Source organism: Salvelinus alpinus, chromosome 15 (genome assembly GCF_045679555.1).
Source record: "Salvelinus alpinus chromosome 15, SLU_Salpinus.1, whole genome shotgun sequence".
NCBI lineage: Eukaryota > Metazoa > Chordata > Actinopteri > Salmoniformes > Salmonidae > Salvelinus > Salvelinus alpinus.
This window is the reverse complement of record NC_092100.1, coordinates 5,402,542-5,425,042: the sequence shown is the minus strand read 5'-3', so window position 1 is coordinate 5,425,042 and position 22,501 is coordinate 5,402,542. Positions and strand designations below refer to the sequence as shown.

Sequence of the window (22,501 nt, the reverse complement as noted above, 5' to 3'; positions counted from 1 at the left end):
CAGTTAGCAGGTCTCTGTCAGTCTGTGGTTGTGATGTTTCTCTGTCAGTTAGCAGGTCTCTGTCAGTCTGTGGTTGTGATGTTTCTGTGTCAGTTAGCAGGTCTCTGTCAGTCTGTGGTTGTGATGTTTCTGTGTCAGTTAGCAGGTCTCTGTCAGTCTGTGGTTGTGATGTTTCTCTGTCAGTTAGCAGGTCTCTGTCAGTCTGTGGTTGTGATGTTTCTGTGTCAGTTAGCAGGTCTCTGTCAGTCTGTGGTTGTGATGTTTCTGTGTCAGTTAGCAGGTCTCTGTCAGTCTGTGGTTGTGATGTTTCTGTGACAGTTAGCAGGTCTCTGTCAGTCTGTGGTTGTGATGTTTCTGTGACAGTTAGCAGGTCTCTGTCAGAGCAGCAGTCCGTGGTCGGTGGTTGTGATGTGTATCTATGATATGTTCCTGTGTTTATCCCCAGGTCAATAAGCAGGTCCAGTCCCTGTCCGACCAACTGACCTCCAGCCGTAGAGAGCTGGACAGCAAGGCTGTGGCCCTACAGAGGGCCCACCGTGACCGAGAGGATGTGGCCAAGGACAAGGCCAGTCTGGGGGTCCAGCTGACTGCCGTTGACCGCAGGGCCTGGGTCCTGGAACAGGAGCTGGCCATTCTCAGGTAAGGCAGTGTGTGTTTGGGTTGGGGGAGGGAGGAAGGGAGGGAGGGAGGGTGGGAGGGAGGGAGGGAGGGAGGGAGAGAGGGAGAGAGGGAGGGAAGGAGGGAGGGAGGGAGGGAGGGAGGGAGGGTAGTGAGTGGGTGGTTGTTTATGTGGGTCTGGTTCTTTCTTGTGCAGAACAGTACCATAGCGTGTGTCGTTGTGTAACAAGCGGTTTCAGGTTGGGTTTTATTGACGGAGTATACCAACCGTGGTTCATTGGATTTTACTGCTTCAGGTACCTATAGGGTTTCAATGGTCCTATGTTCAGAGCCCTAACCACTTTACCACACTGTGTGTGTGTGTGTGTGTGTGTGTGTGTGTGTGTGTGTGTGTGTGTGTGTGTGTGTGTGTGTGTGTGTGTGTGTGTGTGTGTGTGTGTGTGTGTGTGTGTGTGTGTGTGTGTGTGTGTGTGTGTGTGTGTGTGTGTGTTATTGTAATGCAGCAGATGAAAAATGAACCTCTCTCTCTCGCTGTCTCTCTCTGTCGTTCTCGCTCTCAATTCACATCAATTCAATTCAAAGGGGCTTTATTGACGTGGGAAACACATGTTAACATTGCCAAAGCAAGTGAAGTAGACAGTATCTAATTGTGTTGCTGTCCTGGGGCTCTTTGGGGTGTGTTTGTGTTTGTGAACAGAGCCCCAGGACCAGCTTGCTTTTTAAAAAATTGTATTTTATTTCACCTTTATTTAACCAGGTAGGCTAGTTGAGAACAAGTTCTCATTTACAACTGCGACTTGGCCAAGATAAAGCAAAGCAGTTCGACACAAACAACAACACAGAGTTACACATGGAGTAAACAAAACATACAGTTAATAATACAGTAGAAAAAAAAAGGTCTATATACAGTGTGTGCAAATGGCGTGAGGGAGGTAAGGCAATAAATAGGCCATAGTAGCAAAGTAATTACAATTTAGCAAATTAACACTGAAGTGATAGATGAGCAGATGATGATGTGTGATGGGGACTCTTCTCCAGGTTCATCTCTCTGTAGGTGATGGCTTTGTTATGGAAGGTTTGGGAATCGCTTCCTTTTAGGTGGTTGTAGAATTTAACGTCTCTTTTCTGGATTTTGATAATTAGCGGGTATCGGCCTAATTCTGCTCTGCATGCATTATTTGGTGTTTTACGTTGTACACAGAGGATATTTTTTCAGAATTCTGCATGCAGATTCTAAATTTGGTGTTTGTCCCATTTTGTGAGTTCTTGGTTGAATTCTTGGTCACAACCATGAAGGGCAATGGGTTCTATAACTGATTCAAGTATTTTTAGGACAAGGTATGTATAGTTTTTTGTGTGCTCTAGGGCAACGGTGTCTAGATGGAATTTGTATTTGTGGTGCTGGCTTTTTTGGTACACCATTATTTTTGTCTTACTGAGATTTACTGTCAGGGCCCAGGTCTGACAGAATCTGTGCTGAAGATCTAGGTGCTGCTGTAGGCCCTCCTTGGTTGGTGACAGAAGCACCAGTTCATCAGCAAACAGTAGACATTTGACTTCAGGTTCTAGTACGGTGAGGCTGGGTGCAGCAGATTGTTGTAGTGCCCTCAACAATTTGTTGATATATATGTTGAAGAGGGTGGGGCTTAAGCTGCATCCCTGTCTCACCCCACGGCCCTGTGGGAAGAAATGTGTGTTTTTTGCCTATTTTAACTGCACACTTGCTGTTTGTGTACATGGATTTTAAAATGTCGGATGTTTTTCCTCGAATACCAATTTCCATCAATTTATATAGCAGACCCTCATGCCAAATTGAGTCAAAGGCTTTTTTGAAATCAACAAAGCATGAGAAGACTTTGCCTTTGTTTTGGTTTGTTTGTTTGTAAATTAGGGTGTGCAGGGTGAATACGTGGTCTGTCGTACGATAATTTAGTAAAAAGCCCATTTGACATTTGCTCAGTACATTGTTTTCACTGAGGAAATGATAATGCAGAGGATTTTCTCAAGTTTGCTGTTGACGCATATCCCACGGTAGTTATTGGGGTCAAATTTGTCTCCACTTTTGTGGATTGGGGTGATCAGTCCTTGTTTCCAAATATTGGGGAAGATGACAGAGCTAAGGATGATGTCAAAGAGTTTTAGCATAGCCAATTGGAATTTGTTGTCTGTATATTTGATCATTTCATTGAGGATACCATCAACACCACATGCCTTTTTGGGTTTGAGGGTTTTTATTTTGTCCTGTAGTTCATTCAATGTAATTGGAGAATCCAGTGGGTTCTGGTCGTCTTTAATAGTTGATTCTAAGATTTGTATTTGATCATGTATATGTTTTTTCTGTTTGTTCTTTGTTATAGAGCCAAAAAGATTGGAGAAGTGGTTTACACATACATCTCCATTTGGATAGATAACTCTTCGTGTTGTTGTTTGTTTAGTATTTTCCAATTTTCCCAGAAGTGGTTAGTCTATGGATTCTTCAATTACATTGAGCTGATTTCTGACGTGCTGTTCCTTCTTTTTCCGTAGTGTATTTCTGTATTGTTTTAGTGATTCACCACAGTGAAGGAGTAGACTCAGGTTTTCTGGGTCTCTATGTTTTTGGTTGGACAGGTTTCTCAATTTCTTTCTTAGGTTTTTGGATTCTTCATCAAACCATTTGTCATTGTTGTTAATTTTCAGTTTTCTGTTTGACATTTATAGATTTGATGGGGAAGCTGAGAGGTCAAATATACTGTTAAGATTTTCTACTGTGATTTTGCTGTGGTCTGATAGGGGTGTCCGTGGGCTGACTGTGAACGCTTTGAGAGACTCTGGGTTGAGGTCAGTGATAAAGTAGTCTACCGTACTACTGCCAAGAGATGAGCTATAGGTGTACCTACCGTATGAGCCCCCTCAAAGCCTACCATTGACTACGTACAGACCCAGTATCCGACAGAGCTGCAGGAGTTGTGACCTGTTTTTGTTGGTTATGTTGTCGTACTGTAGTTGTGCCTAGTGGGGCATATGGGGGAGGGAATGCTGTCACCTCCATTTACATTTACATTTACATTTACATTTAAGTCATTTAGCAGACGCTCTTATCCAGAGCGACTTACAAATTAGCATACCCCCTGAGTCCCTTCCCTGTTTCACACCTGGTAGTTTGGTGGATGGGACTACCAGCTCTCTCTCTCTCTGTCATTCTCTCTCTCTCTCTGTTGTTCTCTCTCTGTCGTTCTCTCTCTGTCGTTCTCTCTCTCTGTCGTTCTCTCTCTCTCTAATTCAATAAATGCTTTATTCTCTCTGTTTGTGCTGTCTGTCAGAGCGGAGAAGGAGTCTCTAGAGACTTGTGTCTTCGAGGGCCAGGAGCTAGTGTCCTCTCTGGAGGGGGAGAGGAACCGGCTGGAGGTGGAGCGAAGCACCCTAACGATGGCTGACGAGGACCTGACGCGTGAGTACAGTACACAAAAACACCCACGTGCTGTCCTCCTGCTGTTCACCTGCTGTTCACCTGCTGTTCACCTGCTGTCCTCCTGCTGTCCTCCTGCTGTTCATCTGCTGTTCACCTGCTGTTCACCTGCTGTTCACCTGCTGTCCTTCTGCTGTCCTCCTGCTGTTCACCTGCTGTCCTCCTGCTGTTCATCTGCTGTTCACCTGCTGTCCTTCTGCTGTCCTCCTGCTGTCCTCCTGCTGTTCATCTGCTGTTGTCTGTGCCCCTATCCCCTCCTCTCCTCCATCTCTCGCCTCTCTGCCTCTCTCTCTCCTCACCTCCATCTCTCCTTCTCTCTTTGCCTCACCTCTCCTCTCTCTCTCTCCTCACCCCCATCTCTCTCTCCCTTTCTCTCCTCTCCCTCTATCAATTCAATTCAAGGGGCTTTATTGGCATGGGAAACATATATTAACATTGCCAAAGCAAGTGAAATAGATAATAAACAAAAGTGAAATAAACAATAAAAATGAAAAGTAAACATTACACTCAAACAAGTTCCAAAAGAATAAAGACATTTCAAATGTCATATTATGTCTATATACAGTGTTGTAACGATGTACAAATGGTTAAAGTAAAAAAGGGAAAATAAATAAACATAAGTATGGGTTGTATTTACGATGGTGTTTGTTCTTCACTGGTCACCAATCTTGCTGCAGTCAAAACGGTTCGCTGCTCTGGCACCCCAATGGTGGAACAAACTCCCTCACGACGCCAGGTCAGCGGAGTCAATCACCACCTTCCGGAGACACCTGAAACCCCACCTCTTTAAGGAATACCTAGGATAGGAGAAAGTAATCCTTCTAACCCCCCCCCCCCCCTTAAAAGAGTTAGATGCACTATTGTAAAGTGGTTGTTCCACTGGATATCATAAGGTGAATGCACCAATTTGTAAGTCGCTCTGGATAAGAGCGTCTGCTAAATGACTTAAATGTAAATGTAATGTAATGCTGTGATGGCACACTGTGGTATTTCACCCAGTAGATATGTGAGTCTATGAAAATCGTGTTTGTTTTCGAATTCTTTGTGGATCCGTGTAATCTGAGGGAAATCTGTGTCTCTAATATGGTCATACATTTGGCAGGAGATTAGGAAGTGCAGCTCAGTTTCCACCTCATTTTGTGGGCAGTGTGCACATTGCCTGTCTTCACTTGAGAGCCAGGTCTGCCTAAGGCTATGCTCACTGAGTCTCTACATAGTCAAAGATTTCCTTAAGTTTGGGTCAGTCACAGTGGTCAGGTATTCTACCACTGTGTACTCTCTGTTTAGGGACAAATAGCATTCTAGTTTTTGTTCATTCTTTCCAATGTGTCAAGTAATCATCTTTTTGTTTTCTCGTGATTTGGTTGGGTCTAATTGTGTTGCTGTCCTGGGGCTCTGTGGGGTCTGTTTGTGTTTGTGAACAGAGCCCCAGGACCAGCTTGCTTAGGGGACTCTTCTCCAGGTTCATCTCTCTGTAGGTGATGGCTTTGTTATGGAAGGATTGGGAATCGCTTCCTTTTAGGTGGTTGTAGAATTTAACGTCTCTTTTATGGATTTTGATAATTAGTGGGTATCGGCCTAATTCTGCTCTGCGTGCATTATTTGGTGTTTTACGTTGTACACGGAGGATATTTTTGCAGAATTCTGCATGCAGAGTCTCAATTTGGTGTTTGTCCCATTGTGTGAATTCTTGGTTGGTGAGCGGACCCCAGACCTCACAACCATAAAGGGCAATGGGTTCTATAACTGATTCAAATATTTTTTTGCCAGATCATAATTGGTATGTCGAATTTGATGTTCCTTTTGATGGCATACATGGCATTCTTGCCTTGTCTCTCAGCTCGTTCACAGCTTTGTGGAAGTTACTTGTGGCGCTGATGTTTAGGTAGGTATAGTTTTTTGTGTGCTCTAAGGCAACGGTGTCTAGATGGAATTTGTATTTGTAGTCATGGTGACTGGACCTTTTTTTTGAACACCGTTATTTTTGTCTTACTGAGATTTACTGTCAGGGCCCAGGTCTGTCAGGGTCCAGGTCTGGCAGGGCCCAGGTCCGACAGAATCTGTGCAGAAGATCTAGGTGCTGCTGTAGGCCCTCCTTGGTTGGGGACAGAAGCACCAGATCATCAGCAAACAGTAGACATCTGACTTCAGATTATCTCTGTCCCCTCTCCTACTTTTCCACTGAGAGACATATTTCAGCTGTGGGCTTTGCAGCAGCTGGCCTGGTCCACACCACACCAGACCACACCACTCCACTCCACACCAATCCACTCCACACCAATCCACACCACACCAATCCACACCAGACCACACCACACCAGACCACACCACTCCACTCCACACCAATCCACTCCACACCAATCCACACCACACCAATCCACACCAGACCAGACCACACCACTCCACACCACACTAATCCACTCCACACTAGACCACACCAATCCAATCCACTCCACACCACTCCACTCCACACCACACTAATCCACACCACACCAGACCACACCACACCAGACCACACCACGCCAATCCACTCCACACCAATCCACTCCACTCAACACCAATCCACTCCACACCACATCAATCCACTCAACACCAATCCACTCCAATCCACTCCACTCAACTCCACTCCACACCACACCAATCCACTCAACACCAATCCACTCCACCACTCCACTCCACACCACACCAGACCACACCACACCACACCAATCCACTCCACTCAACACCAATCCACTCCACTCAACTCCACACTAGACCACACCAATCCACTCCACTCCACTCCACACCAGACCACACCACACCACACCAATCCACTCCACACCAATCCACTCCACTCCACACCACTCCACACCACACCAATCCACTCAACACCAATCCACTCCAATCCACTCCACACCACACCAGACCACACCACACCACACCACACCAATCCACTCAACACCAATCCAATCCAATCCACTCCACTCCACACCACTCCACACCACACCAATCCACTCAACACCAATCCACTCCAATCCACTCCACTCCACTCCACACCACTCCACACCACACCAATCCACTCAACACCAATCCACTCCAATCCACTCCACTCCACACCACTCCACACCACACCAATCCACTCAACACCAATCCACTCCAATCCACTCCACTCCACTCCACACCACTCCACTCAACACCAATCCACTCCAATCCACTCCACTCCACTCCACACCAATCCACCCCACTCCACTCCAATCCACTCCACTCCACTCCAATCCACTCCACTCCACTCCACACCACTCCACTCAACACCAATCCACTCCAATCCACTCCACTCCAATCCACTCCACTCCACACCACTCCACTCAACACCAATCCACTCCAATCCACTCCACTCCACACCAATCCACTCCACTCCACTCCAATCCACTCCACTCCACTCCACACCACTCCACTCAACACCACTCCACTCCAATCCACTCCACACCAGATTAACTAGGGATTAACTAGGGATTAACATGGGTAACCGGGATCTCGGGATTGTCCCGGCAACACTCTTCACTTTTCCAGAAAAAAATAGAATGACAAGATCTGGGAAATGTTAAATAAAATCCCATTTCCACAAAATCCACAACATGCACACCATCAGATTAAACAGGTTGTCACATGGAAGCCTTTAGCCAAAATGTTCAAAGCAACCGCATCACTGCCAGGCTGTACAACCCTTACAGCATAGCCTATAAATAATGAGCTGTCACACAGGAGGACACCATACCAGGCAACTTTTTTAAATATATATTTTTTATTTAACCTTTATTTAACTAGGCAAGTCAGTTAAAAACAAATTCGTATTTACAATGAAGGCCTACCAAAAGGCAAAATGCTGGGAGCTGCGATTAAAAAAAGATATATTGGACAAAACACACATCACGACAAGAGAGACACCACAACACTACATAAAGAGAGACCTAAGACAACAACATAGCAAGGCTGCAACACATGACAACACAGCATGGCAGCAACACATGACAACACAGCATGGTAGCAACACATGACAACACAGCATGGTAGCAACACAACATGACAACACAGCATGGTAGCAACACAACATGACAACACAGCATGCCAGCAACACATAACACAGCATGGTAGCAACACAACATGACAACACAGCATGGTAGCAACACAACATGACAACACAGCATGGTAGCAACACAACATGACAACACAGCATGGTAGCAACACATAACAACACAGCATGGTAGCAACACAACATGACAACACAGCATGGTAGCAACACAACATGACAACACAGCATGGCAGCAACACATAACAACACAGCATGGTAGCAACACAACATGACAACACAGCATGGTAGCAACACAACATGACAACACAGCATGGTAGCAACACAACATGACAACAGAGCATGGTAGCAACACAAAAAACATCTGGGTCAGGTTAACCTGTCTGTCCTCTCTGGGGATGTTCCCATTGCTTGGAAGGCAGCCACGGTTCGTCCTTTATTTAAAGGGGAGATCAAGCTGATCCTAACTGTTATAGGCCTGTTTCTATCTTGCCCTGTTTATCAAAGGTGTTGGAAAAACTTGCCAATAATCAACCGACTGGCTTTCTTGATGTCTATAGTATTCTCTCTGGTCTGCAATCTAGTTTCCGCTCAGGTTATGGATGTGTCACTGCAACCTTCAAGGTTCTACATTTTACATTTACATTTTAGTCATTTAGCAGACGCTCTTATCCAGAGCGACTTACAGTAGAGTGCATACATTTTATTACATTTTTTTTTTTTTTTTTTTTACATACTGAGACAAGGATTTCCCTACCGGCCAAACCCTCCCTACCGGCCAAACCCTCCCTAACCCAGACGACGCTATGCCAATTGTGCGTCGCCCCACGGATCTCCCGGTTGCGCCGGCTGCGACAGAGCCTGGGCGCGAACCCAGCCCAGCCTGGGCGCGAACCCAGAGACTCTGGTGGCGCAGCTAGCACTGCGATGCAGTGCCCTAGACCACTGCGCCACCCGGGAGACCATCTAAATGATGTCACCATTGCTCTTGATTCTAAGCAATGTTGTGTTGCTATTTTTATTGACTTGGCCAAAGCTTTTGATACGGTCGACCATTCCATTCTTGTGGGCCGGCTAAGGAGTATTGGTGTCTCTGAGGGGTCTTTGGCCTGGTTTGTTAACTATCTCTCTCAAAGAGTGCAGTGTATAAAGTCAGAACATCTGCTGTCTCAACCACTGCCTGTCACCAATGGAGTACCCCAAGGTTTGATCCTAGGCCCCAACCTCTTCTCAATTTACATCAACAACATAGCTCAGGCAGTAGGAAAGTCTCTCATCCATTTATATACAGATGATACAGTCTTATAATCAGCTGGCCCCTCCCCGTAGTTTGTATTAAACGCTCTACAACAAAGCTTTCTCTTCCTTTAACTGACTTTGCCTAGTTAAATAAAGGTTACACACACACTCACAGACCATACTGACCAAAAAGTTATTTGTTGGCATTTACGTAAAATACGATCAAAACCTATTTCTTTGACTTACTTGCTGTGCTGTTTCGTTGTTTATTTGTTCAGTCATTTCATTCTCAACCAGAATTTCATTATACATGTCAAGCAGTGAATTTCCAGCCCTGTCTGTCCGTGGCCTCTTTTCCTCGGTGCGCACTGTCACTGTGTCTGTTTCCGTCTTGTCCAGCTGTGTATGTAACATTTCACGTAAACCCTGTTTCTTGTCTGCATCGAAGTAGCGGTCCTTGTACATCGAGCATGGTGGCGACACAATAAAGAGGCTCAGAGAGAATGCCATCCAATCGCTTGTTCACAGCCTCGAGTACTTTTGTACGGCTGGTAGGATTCTCTCTGGTACCAGTTCGGTACCAGAACTGGTACCGAACTGTCAGTCATGAATGTCAGTCATGAAGCTACTAACAGTGACGCCCATAGCAAGTAGCTAATAGATGTACGTTTGAACAATACTGTGTAACTCCGGTAGGGCAACATCTGAAAAGATAGTGTGTACCGGGGCTCGACCAGTCAGTGGAAACCAACATCATCCACGACTGAGGACGGTTGATTGTCAAGGGCAATGAATTACATTATCTTGGCTTTTTAGTGGATTTTGCCTTTTGAGTTGTTCTCGCTGAAATGTTCTTACTCTTTCAAATGACTGCTGGACTTGAACTTGTTTAGTTGTTGGAAATGTGCTTTAGTTCTGTGTAGCGCTGTATTTTTCTGCTTTAGTTCTGTGTAGCGCTGTATTTTTCTGCTTTAGTTCTGTGTAACGCTGTATTTTTCTGCTTTAGTTCTGTGTAACGCTGTATTTTTCAGCTTTAGTTCTGTGTAACGCTGTATTTTTCTGCTTTAGATCTGTGTAGCGCTGTATTTTTCTGCTTTAGTTCTGTGTAACGCTGTATTTTTCAGCTTTAGTTCTGTGTAGCGCTGTATTTTTCTGCTTTAGTTCTGTGTAGCGCTGTATTTTTCTGCTTTAGTTCTGTGTAGCGCTGTATTTTTCTGCTTTAGTTCTGTGTAGCGCTGTATTTTTCTGCTTTAGTTCTGTGTAGCGCTGTATTTTTCTGCTTTAGTTCTGTGTAGTGCTGTATTTTTCAGCTTTAGTTCTGTGTAGCGCTGTATTTTTCAGCTTTAGGTCTGTGTAACGCTGTATTTTTCTGCTTTAGTTCTGTGTAGCGCTGTATTTTTCTGCTTTAGTTCTGTGTAACGCTGTATTTTTCTGCTTTAGTTCTGTGTAGTGCTGTATTTTTCTGCTTTAGTTCTGTGTAGCGCTGTATTTTTCAGCTTTAGTTCTGTGTAGCGCTGTATTTTTCAGCTTTAGTTCTGTGTAGCGCTGTATTTTTCTGCTTTAGTTCTGTGTAGTGCTGTATTTTTCAGCTTTAGTTCTGTGTAGCGCTGTATTTTTCAGCTTTAGGTCTGTGTAACGCTGTATTTTTCTGCTTTAGTTCTGTGTAGCGCTGTATTTTTCTGCTTTAGTTCTGTGTAGTGCTGTATTTTTCTGCTTTAGTTCTGTGTAGCGCTGTATTTTTCTGCTTTAGTTCTGTGTAACGCTGTATTTTTCTGCTTTAGTTCTGTGTAGCGCTGTATTTTTCTGCTTTAGTTCTGTGTAGCGCTGTATTTTTCGTGCCGTCATTATTTCATCTACTTTGACTTCAGCTTTGACTTCGGTTTTGCACATCGCCGTTAAACTAGACATCAGGCCGATGCCAATGTTGGCATTTTTTTTGCTAATATCGTCCGATTTCCGATATGCTCACCGATATATCGTGCATCCCTACCTCATACAAGTACTTGGGAGTATGGCTCGACGGTACACTGTCCTTCTCTCAGCAAATATCAAAGCTGCAGGCTAAAGTTAAAATCTAGTCTTGGTTTCCTCTATCGTAATCGCTCCTCTTTCACCCCAGCTGCCAAACTAACCCTGATTCAGATGACCATCCTACCCATCCTAGATTACTGAGACGTAATTTATAGATTGGCAGGTAAGGGTGCTCTCGAGCGGCTAGATGTTCTTTACCATTCGGCCATCAGATTTGCAACCAATGCTCCTTATAGGACACATGGCTACACTCTGTACTCCTCTGTAAACTGGTCATCGCTATATACTCGTCGCAAGACCCACTGGAGGATGCTTATTTATAAAACCCTCTTAGGCCTCACTCCCCCTATCTGAGATACCTACTGCAGCCCTCATCCTCCACATACAACACCCGTTCTGCCAGTCACATTCTGTTAAAGTAACAGCCTGAATAGCCTGAGTGCACTTAAACCTCGTTTGCCTGAACGAGAGCCAGTCAGCCTGAGTATGCGTGTGCCGAGCCTTTCGCCAAATGGAATTCTTGAGGTGGAGTAACTCTGCCAGATCACGGTTGAACCAGGGGCTGAAGCTGCTTTTAATTCAACATTTCTTTACGAGGGGTTGTTTGTTAACAAAACCACTGAAAATATCAAAAAATAAGGTCCGAGCGTCTTCGACAGGGGATCAGGCTGATTCTATGCCAATTTACAGAGGCCAGATCATGAAGGAAGGCTTACTCATTAAAGTTGTTTATGACAAATCAGGACAGGTCGTTTCACCGAACAGCCATTATGAACACAGGCTGTAAAACAGTGATCACTAAGGTCATTACAGAAAACACCAGACTGATACCTATCAGGAATATTTCTGAGGATAACATCGAGGAGAGTAGCCTTTTCTGGGTGTTTGGAGTCATACCTTGGGGGATTGGTAATAATCTGAGAAAGTTTTAGGGAGTCTCATTGCTATATGACTTGGTCAGGTGGTTTAAGCATGTCCCTGTTTAGGTCACCTAGCAGGACATATTCAGACTTAGTGTAAGAGGCCAGGAGAGAGTTTAGGGCAGGTAGGGTACAGGCTGGTGCTGATGGAGGACGATAGCATCCAGCAACAGTCAACAAAGAGCTATTTGGAAGTTTAATGCTTAAAACCAGCAAATCAAATTGTTTGGGGACAGACTTGGTGGAGACAACCGAGCACTGAAGGTGATCCTTGGTAAAGATTGCCACTCCCCCACCTTTGGAAGATCTGTCTTGCTGAAAAAGATTATAACCAGAAAGGTTAACATCAGCATTCAAAACACTCTTTCTTAACAACGACTCAGTAATGACCAATACATCTGGATTGGAGCTGTGAACCCACACTTTCAATTGATCTATTTTAGGTAATAAGCTTCTAGTGTTAACGTGCAGAAAACCCAGGCTTTTACGAGAGCAGAAATCAGTGAAGCAGATATCAGAACACAAGTCAGAATTCGGGGCTAGCAACAGTAGATGGGCCAGGGTGTACATGCACATTTCTTGTTACCATCAGCAGTAATATAATCAGGGCACGGCAGAGGACAGGGAGAGCTCTGCAGTGCTCTGCAATTGAGGGACAAACTTAAATGAATCACTAATCACATGACCGGGAGAACTCTGAAACTATTTTTTTTATGAATACAAAGCCCGCGAGAGGTGGTTAGAATAGGATGGGAGGCCAAGAGTCCGTGTAACCAATAGAGAGTCAGAGTCATGAGTGTGGGAACAAACATCGTCTGTCCCACGGTTGGGTAGAAGAGCAAGTTCATAGTCAACAAAGGATGCAGGAGTCATGAGGCAAATAGCATAAAGTACAATAAAAAAAAATAACGACTTAGGGCTAGCCATCGTAAGTTCGAAGAGTCACTCGCTCAGTGTGTGATGGAGGCGAGCGGAAGCCCGGGAGAGAGGGGGGAGTATGGCGGGGCTACCTGTACCAGACAAGGGGAGAGAGGGCGGAGTATGGCGGGGCTACCTGTACCAGACAAGGGGAGAGAGGGGGGAGTATGGCGGGGCTACCTGTACCAGACAAGGGGAGAGAGGGGGGAGTATGGCAGGGCTACCTGTACCAGACAAGAGGAGAGAGGGGGGAGTATGGCGGGGCTACCTGTACCAGACAAGGGGAGAGTATGGCGGGGCTACCTGTACCAGACAAGGGGAGAGAGGGGGGAGTATGGCGGGGCTATCTGTACCAGACAAGGGGAGAGAGGGGGGAGTATGGCGGGGCTACCTGTACCAGACAAGGGGAGAGTATGGCGGGGCTACCTGTACCAGACAAAGGGAGAGAGGCCAGGGCAGACGGTGAACAGATCGCCAGGTGGAATCCAAGCAGCAGTGCAGCAGTGCAGCAGGCAAAGGGAGTAGGTGTCACACCCACTTGGTACACATAACACCTGAGGACACCATGCCACCGCTCTGATAGACACTGATGAGGAGGAGAGAAACCGTTCTGCTAATTCATGATTTAGTTATTTTAAAGATGGCGGTAATCATGAATGCATTGAGTTGCCGGCTCAAAGGACCGTATTGCTAATTGTTCCATTATGAATAAACATCAGGGTAAAGTGACAGATTCATGTGAACCTTTGCGTCTGTCCAGGCGAGGTGGCCCGTTTAAAGGCGGAGGTCGACCTGCAGGTGTCCCGGGCGGGGCAGGAGAGAGAGGTACTGGAAACCAAGCTGGCTCAGACAGGGAGGAACCACCAGATAGCCCTCAGCACCGAAGAACACAGTCACAGAGAACGATTGGAGCAGGAACACATTGAGAAAGTAAGGTTCAGCTGGACTACTGTTAGAGAGAAACAGTACTGTTATGGATTCAAACTCCTCTTACAATACATTTAAATGTTTTATTTAACCTGTATTTAAATTAGGCAAATCAGTTAAGAACAAATTCTTATTTACAATGACCACCTACAGGAGAACAGTGGGTTAATTGCCTTGTTCAAGGGCAGAATGATACATTTTTAACTTGTCACATCGGGGATTTGATCCAGCAATCTTTCGGTTACTGGCCCAACACCTTAACCACTAGGCTACCAGCAGCCCCAACATACCTGACTGATCTCTACAGTACAGTACATAACTGACTGATCTCTATAGTACAGTACATAACTGACTGATCTCTACAGTACAGTACATAACTGACTGATCTCTATAGTACAGTACATACCTGACTGATCTCTATATACAGTACATAACTGACTGATCTCTATAGTACAGTACATACCTGACTGATCTCTACAGTACAGTACATACCTGACTGATCTCTATATACAGTACATAACTGACTGATCTCTATATACAGTACATACCTGACTGATCTCTACAGTACAGTACATACCTGACTGATCTCTACAGTACAGTACATACCTGACTGATCTCTATAGTACAGTACATACCTGACTGATCTCTACAGTACAGTACATACCTGACTGATCTCTATATACAGTACATAACTGACTGATCTCTACAGTACAGTACATAACTGACTGATCTCTATAGTACAGTACATAACTGACTGATCTCTACAGTACAGTACATACCTGACTGATCTCTATAGTACAGTACATAACTGACTGATCTCTACAGTACAGTACATACCTGACTGATCTCTATAGTACAGTACATACCTGACTGATCTCTACAGTACAGTACATACCTGACTGATCTATACAGTACAGTACATACCTGACTGATCTCTATATACAGTACATACCTGACTGATCTCTATAGTACAGTACATACCTGACTGATCTCTACTGTACAGTACATAACTGACTGATCTCTATAGTACAGTACATACCTGACTGATCTCTATAGTACAGTACAGTACATAACTGACTGATCTCTACAGTACAGTACATAACTGACTGATCTCTATAGTACAGTACATAACTGACTGATCTCTACAGTACAGTACATAACTGACTGATCTCTATAGTACAGTACATAACTGACTGATCTCTACAGTACAGTACATACCTGACTGATCTCTATATACAGTACATAACTGACTGATCTCTATAGTACAGTACATACCTGACTGATCTCTACAGTACAGTACATACCTGACTGATCTCTATATACAGTACATAACTGACTGATCTCTATATACAGTACATACCTGACTGATCTCTACAGTACAGTACATACCTGACTGATCTCTACAGTACAGTACATACCTGACTGATCTCTAAAGTACAGTACATACCTGACTGATCTCTACAGTACAGTACATACCTGACTGATCTCTACAGTACAGTACATACCTGACTGATCTCTATAGTACAGTACATACCTGACTGATCTCTACAGTACAGTATTTACCTGACTGGTCTCTACAGTACAGTGCATACCTGACTGATCTCTATAGTACAGTACATACCTGACTGATCTCTACAGTACAGTACATACCTGACTGATCTCTATAGTACAGTACATACCTGACTGATCTCTATATACAGTACATAACTGACTGATCTCTACAGTACAGTACATACCTGACTGATCTCTATAGTACAGTACATACCTGGCTGATCTCTACAGTACAGTACATATCTGACTGATCTCTATAGTACAGTACATACCTGGCTGATCTATACAGTACAGTACATATCTGACTGATCTCTATAGTACAGTACGTACCTGGCTGATCTATACAGTACAGTACATAACTGACTGATCTCTACAGTACAGTACATACCTGACTGATCTCTACAGTACAGTACATACCTGACTGATCTCTATAGTACAGTACATACCTGACTGATCTCTATAGTACAGTACATACCTGACTGATCTCTATAGTACAGTACATACCTGACTGATCTCTACAGTACAGTACATACCTGACTGATCTCTATAGTACAGTACATACCTGACTGATCTCTATAGTACAGTACATACCTGACTGATCTCTATAGTACAGTACATACCTGACTGATCTCTACAGTACAGTATTTACCTGACTGATCTCTACAGTACAGTACATACCTGACTGATCTCTATAGTACAGTACATACCTGACTGATCTCTATATACAGTACATAACTGACTGATCTCTACAGTACAGTACATACCTGGCTGATCTATACAGTACAGTACATACCTGACTGATCTCTATATACAGTACATAACTGACTGATCTCTACAGTACAGTACATACCTGACTGATCTCTACAGTACAGTACATACCTGACTGATCTCTATAGTACAGTACATACCTGACTGATCTCTACAGTACAGTACATACCTGACTGATCATTCTGTACATAGCTGACAGTCACTCTGTAACTGTTGTCCTTTTTTTGTCGTTGTATAATCTAGAGCTCTATTTATGTGTGTATGTGTGTGTGTATGTATGTGTGTGTGTGTGTGTGTGTGTGTGTGTGTGTGTGTGTGTGTGTGTGTGTGTGTGTGTGTGTGTGTGTGTGTGTGTGTGTGTGTGTGTGTGTGTGTGTGTGTGTGTGTGTGTGTGTGTGTGTGTGTGATGTACAGGAACAGCAGTGTGTGGACCTAACCCTGCAGAGGGAGCGTGCAGAGGCCCAGCTACGGTCCCACTGTGAGCAGCAGCGTTTACAGAGCCAGGCTGAGCTGCAGCAGCTGCAGGAAGAGATGGACCGGCTACAACAAGTCTGCAACAATAGCCTCCTGCAGGCCGAGAGCACAAAACAACAGGTGTGTGTGTGTGTGTGTGTGTGTGTGTGTGTGTGTGTGTGTGTGTGTGTGTGTGTGTGTGTGTGTGTGTGTGCGTGCGTGCGTGCGTGCAAGGCAGATCGCTCCAGATTGATTTAGAAATTGGACGTCTGTACATGTCCTGAGGACAGGGGAAACATGGGGAACAGGGAGAGCTATTCCCATCATGTAGCCCTGGTGTTGCTAGGGTGTTTTGTAAAAGTATAAAAGTGTTTAGTTTTAAATATACTTAAGTATCAAAAGTAAAAAATATAAATAATTTCCAATTCCTTATATTAAGCAAACCAGACGGATAGCCAGGGGCACGCTCCAACACTCAGACCTCATTTACAAATTAAGCATGTGTGTTTAGTGAGTCCTCCAGATCAGAGGCAGTAGGGATGACCAGGGATGTTCTCTGTTTAGTGAGTCCTCCAGATCAAAGGCAGTAGAGATGACCAGGGATGTTCTCTGTTTAGTGAGTCCTCCAGATCAGAGGCAGTAGGGATGACCAGGGATGTTCTCTTGATAAGTGTGTAAATTGGACCATGTTCCTGTCCTGCTAAGCATTGAAAATGTAACGAGTATTTTGGGGTGTCAGGGAAAATTTTGGGAGTAAAAAGTAAATTATTTACTTTAGGAATGTAGTGAAGTAAAAGTGGTCAAAAATATAAATAGTCAAAACTACTTAAGTAGTACTTTAAAGTATTTTTACTTAAGTACTTCACACCACTGCTAAATAATGTAAATGTAACTCTATGTCCATGGCCCAGGCCCTGTCCCAGAAGGAGGGGGAGAAGGCAGCCCTGACAGAGAGACTGACAGGCCTACAGCAGGATCTGGAGACCGCAGGGCTGGAGATGGAGAGAGGCAGGAGAGATGCTCTGAGCCTTCACCAACAGGACAAGGTAGGGAAACCATGTTGGTTGGGGTCAATTGGAAGTGATTTTAATTCAAAATTTGAAAAATGAAACAACTTTTGTAATAAATATCTTATCCTTTTTTAGTTTATTGAATTAGAATGTCGATATATTTTATTAATATTAAAATATTACAATTAAAATTGACCTCAGCCCGGTAACCGTGATGACTGGTTTGGGACTATAAAGGCAGATAAGGGAGAAAACATTGTTAAGACTGTCACATAACTAAAAGCTCTTTCCTCTCTATCTTTTAAACAAATATTTCAATCGATCTCTTGACCCCTTGATCTCTTCATTTCTCAACCCCCTCCTCCCTTCTCTCCGTCTATCTCTTTAGGACACTATAGCAGGTCTTCAGTGTGAGCTGCAGTCCCTGCGTTCTCGCTTCGAGGAGTCTCTGAGTTCCCATGAGTCATCAGAGAAGAGTCTGACCGAGCAGGTCAGAGAGCTCAACCAGCAGAGAGAAACAGCACGACATGAGGTGAGTGACCGTTCAATCAATTAATCAATCATGCACCGAGGTGAGGGGACACTCCATCTTTACTACTACTGCACCGAGGTGAGGGGACACTCCATCTTTACTACTGCTGCACCGAGGTGAGGGGACACTCCATCTTTACTACTACTGCACCGAGGTGAGGGGACACTCCATCTTTACTACTGCTGCACCGAGGTGAGGGGACACTCCATCTTTACTACTGCTGCACCGAGGTGAGGGGACACTCCATCTTTACTACTACTGCACCGAGGTGAGGGGACACTCCATCTTTACTACTGCTGCACCGAGGTGAGGGGACACTCCATCTTTACTACTGCTGCACCGAGGTGAGGGGACACTCCATCTTTACTACTACTGCACCGAGGTGAGGGGACACTCCATCTTTACTACTACTGCACCGAGGTGAGGGGACACTCCATCTTTACTACTGCTGCACCGAGGTGAGGGGACACTCCATCTTTACTACTACTGCACCGAGGTGAGGGGACACTCCATCTTTACTACTGCTGCACCGAGGTGAGGGGACACTCCATCTTTACTACTGCTGCACCGAGGTGAGGGGACACTCCATCTTTACTACTACTGCACCGAGGTGAGGGGACACTCCATCTTTACTACTGCTGCACCGAGGTGAGGGGACACTCCATCTTTACTACTGCTGCACCGAGGTGAGGGGACACTCCATCTTTACTACTGCTGCACCGAGGTGAGGGGACACTCCATCTTTACTACTGCTGCACCGAGGTGAGGGGACACTCCATCTTTACTACTGCTGCACCGAGGTGAGGGGACACTCCATCTTTACTACTGCTGCACCGAGGTGAGGGGACACTCCATCTTTACTACTACTGCACCGAGGTGAGGGGACACTCCATCTTTACTACTACTGCACCGAGGTGAGGGGACACTCCATCTTTACTACTACTGCTACCACTGCTTGTCTCTCTCCAACCTCTGTGTGTGTTTGTTCTCCAGAAGGGATGAAGCAGAACACACATTTATGTTTCCCTGCGACTGAATGGACAATAAAGTATTCTTCTTCTAGTTCTTCTAGTTATATTATTATTCAACCATATGAAAAGAAGAAACTCCCTCCTTCACCCTCTCCTCCCCTCTCCTCCCTGCCTCACCCTCTCCTCCCTGCCTCACCCTCTCCTCCCGTCTCCTCCCTGCCTCACCCTCTCCTTCCGTCTCCTCCCTGCCTCACCCTCTCCTCCCTGCCTCACCCTCTCCTTCCCTCTCCTCCCTGCCTCACCCTCTCCTCCCGTCTCCTCCCTGCCTCACCCTCTCCTTCCGTCTCCTCCCTGCCTCACCCTCTCCTCCCTGCCTCACCCTCTCCTTCCGTCTCCTCCCTGCCTCACCCTCTCCTCCCTGCCTCACCCTCTCCTTCCGTCTCCTCCCTGCCTCACCCTCTCCTCCCTGCCTCACCCTCTCCTTCCCTCTCCTTCCGTCTCCTCCATCCCTCACCCTCTCCTCCCTGCCTCACACTATTCTCTTTTCCTCACCATCTCCTATATGATAGTACTGTGACTAGATAGATGATAGTACTGTGACTACATAGATGATAGTACTGTGTCTAGATAGATGGATAGTACTGTGACTAGATAGATGATAGTACTGTGTCTAGATAGATGATAGTACTGTGACTAGATAGATGATAGTACTGTGTCTAGATAGATGATAGTCCTGTGACTAGATAGAGGGATAGTACTGTGTCTAGATAGATGATAGTCCTGTGACTAGATAGATGGATAGTACTGTGACTAGATAGATGGATAGTACTGTGACTAGATAGATGATAGTACTGTGTCTAGATAGATGGATAGTACTGTGACTAGATAGATGATAGTACTGTGTCTAGATAGATGATAGTACTGTGACTAGATAGATGATAGTCCTGTGACTAGATAGATGATACTACTGTGACTAGATAGATGGACAGTACTGTGTCTAGATAGATGATAGTCCTGTGACTAGATAGAGGGATAGTACTGTGACTAGATAGATGATAGTACTGTGACTAGATAGATGGATAGTACTGTGTCTAGATAGATGATAGTCCTGTGACTAGATAGAGGGATAGTACTGTGTCTAGATAGATGATAGTCCTGTGACTAGATAGATGGATAGTACTGTGACTAGATAGATGGATAGTACTGTGTCTAGATAGATGATAGTACTGTGACTAGATAGATGGACAGTACTGTGTCTAGATAGATGGATAGTACTGTGTCTAGATAGATGATAGTACTGTGACTAGATAGATGGATAGTACTGTGTCTAGATAGATGATAGTCCTGTGACTAGATAGATGGATAGTACTGTGTCTAGATAGATGATAGTCCTGTGACTAGATAGATGGATAGTACTGTGACTAGATAGATGGATAGTACTGTGACTAGATAGATGATAGTACTGTGACTAGATAGATGGATAGTACTGTGTCTAGATAGATGATAGTCCTGTGACTAGATAGATGGATAGTACTGTGACTAGATAGATGGATAGTACTGTGACTAGATAGCTGATAGTCCTGTGACTAGATAGATGATAGTACTGTGACCAGATAGATGATAGCACTGTGACTAGATAGATGATATCACTGTGACTAGATAGATGATAGTCCTGTGTCTAGATAGATGGATAGTACTGTGACTAGATAGATGGATAGTACTGTGACTAGATAGATGATAGTACTGTGACTAGATAGATGATAGTACTGTGACTAGATAGATGATAGTACTGTGACTAGATAGATGATAGTACTGTGACTAGATAGGGGGTGAGGGTGGGGTGAGAAGCGGGGTTGTGTGAGGGGTGAGGGGTGAGGGAGGGTGAAGGTGGGGTGAGAAGTGGGGTTGTGTGAGGGGTGAGGGAGAGTCAAACAACGTTTACAATCGAACCTCAGGTACCTTAATACGTAAATAAATGATCAAATTTAAGACGGAGAATCGTTATTGTCTTTACAGGAGATAAACAACAAAGAACGCGCTCTCGTCCACGCGCATGAAAACACTACAGCCAAAATCGGAGCCACTTAGAAAAACTAAAAACTAAACATTTTTCCAAAAACAAGCCTGAAACTCTTTCTAAAGACTGTTGACATCTAGTGGAAGCCCTAGGAATTGCATTCTGGGAGGTTTTCACTTCATATTAAACATGACAGCCATTGGAAACAGTGGTAGGCTGAATTATTTTTCTTTTCTGGATGGTTTGTCCTTGGGTTTCTGCCTGCCATACTCACAGACATTATTGTAACAGTTTTAGAAACTTTAGAGTGTTTTCTATCCAAATCTACCAACTATATGCATATCCTAGCTTCTAGGCCTGAGTAGCAGACAGTTTACTTTGGGCACGCTTTTCATCCAGACGTCAAAATACTAGCCCCCTATCCCAAAGAGGTTTTAAGAGAGATCAGGGAAGTGTTTTCCAGTTTATTCCATATTGGCTTAAATGGGTTTCTGATTTTTCACTTCCCTCTTGAAAATCAGCTGTTAATATTAAATATATACAAATTACTACATTACCTCTGTTGCAATTTGTCATTATTGTGTATTTTTACTTAACTTTTATTGCTGTGTTATGCTGTATTATATTGTTGTATAATAATGTTGCATAATCACCTTCCAGTGTAAAAAAAACATGGAAATCAAAAAACAAAAAAAATGTAGTTTTAAGTGAGAATTAACTTAAAGATTCACAAGAGTGCCACAGTGTCTATTCCACCCCATACTCTACAGTGGGCTGGTTGAGAAGGTTTTAATCTTAAGCAACCTGAGAGAAAAAGAGGGAACCCGCACACTGCTCTTGATAGCATCACTGCTGTTGATAGCATCACTGCTGTTGATAGTATCACTGCTGTTGATAGTCTCACTGCTGTTGATAGTATCACTGCTGTTGATAGTATTACTGCTGTTGATAGCATCACTGCTGTTGATAGTCTCATTGCTGTTGATAGTATCACTGCTGTTGATAGCATCTCTGCTGTTGATAGCATCACTG

At 44.4% G+C, this 22,501-nt stretch overlaps 1 protein-coding gene across 1 annotated transcript in view; it reads left to right on the top strand.

The window, feature by feature from the left end:
* The window catches only part of crocc2 (ciliary rootlet coiled-coil, rootletin family member 2), a 167,917-nt gene that overhangs the window by 86,320 nt on the left and 59,096 nt on the right, over positions 1-22,501 (top strand). The window contains exons 15-20 of the mRNA XM_071342349.1: positions 446-639; positions 3,921-4,048; positions 14,001-14,170; positions 16,901-17,080; positions 17,851-17,985; positions 18,338-18,481. Of these exons, the coding sequence (XP_071198450.1) occupies positions 446-639; positions 3,921-4,048; positions 14,001-14,170; positions 16,901-17,080; positions 17,851-17,985; positions 18,338-18,481 (951 nt within the window). The remainder of the gene's footprint in view (positions 1-445; positions 640-3,920; positions 4,049-14,000; positions 14,171-16,900; positions 17,081-17,850; positions 17,986-18,337; positions 18,482-22,501) is intronic.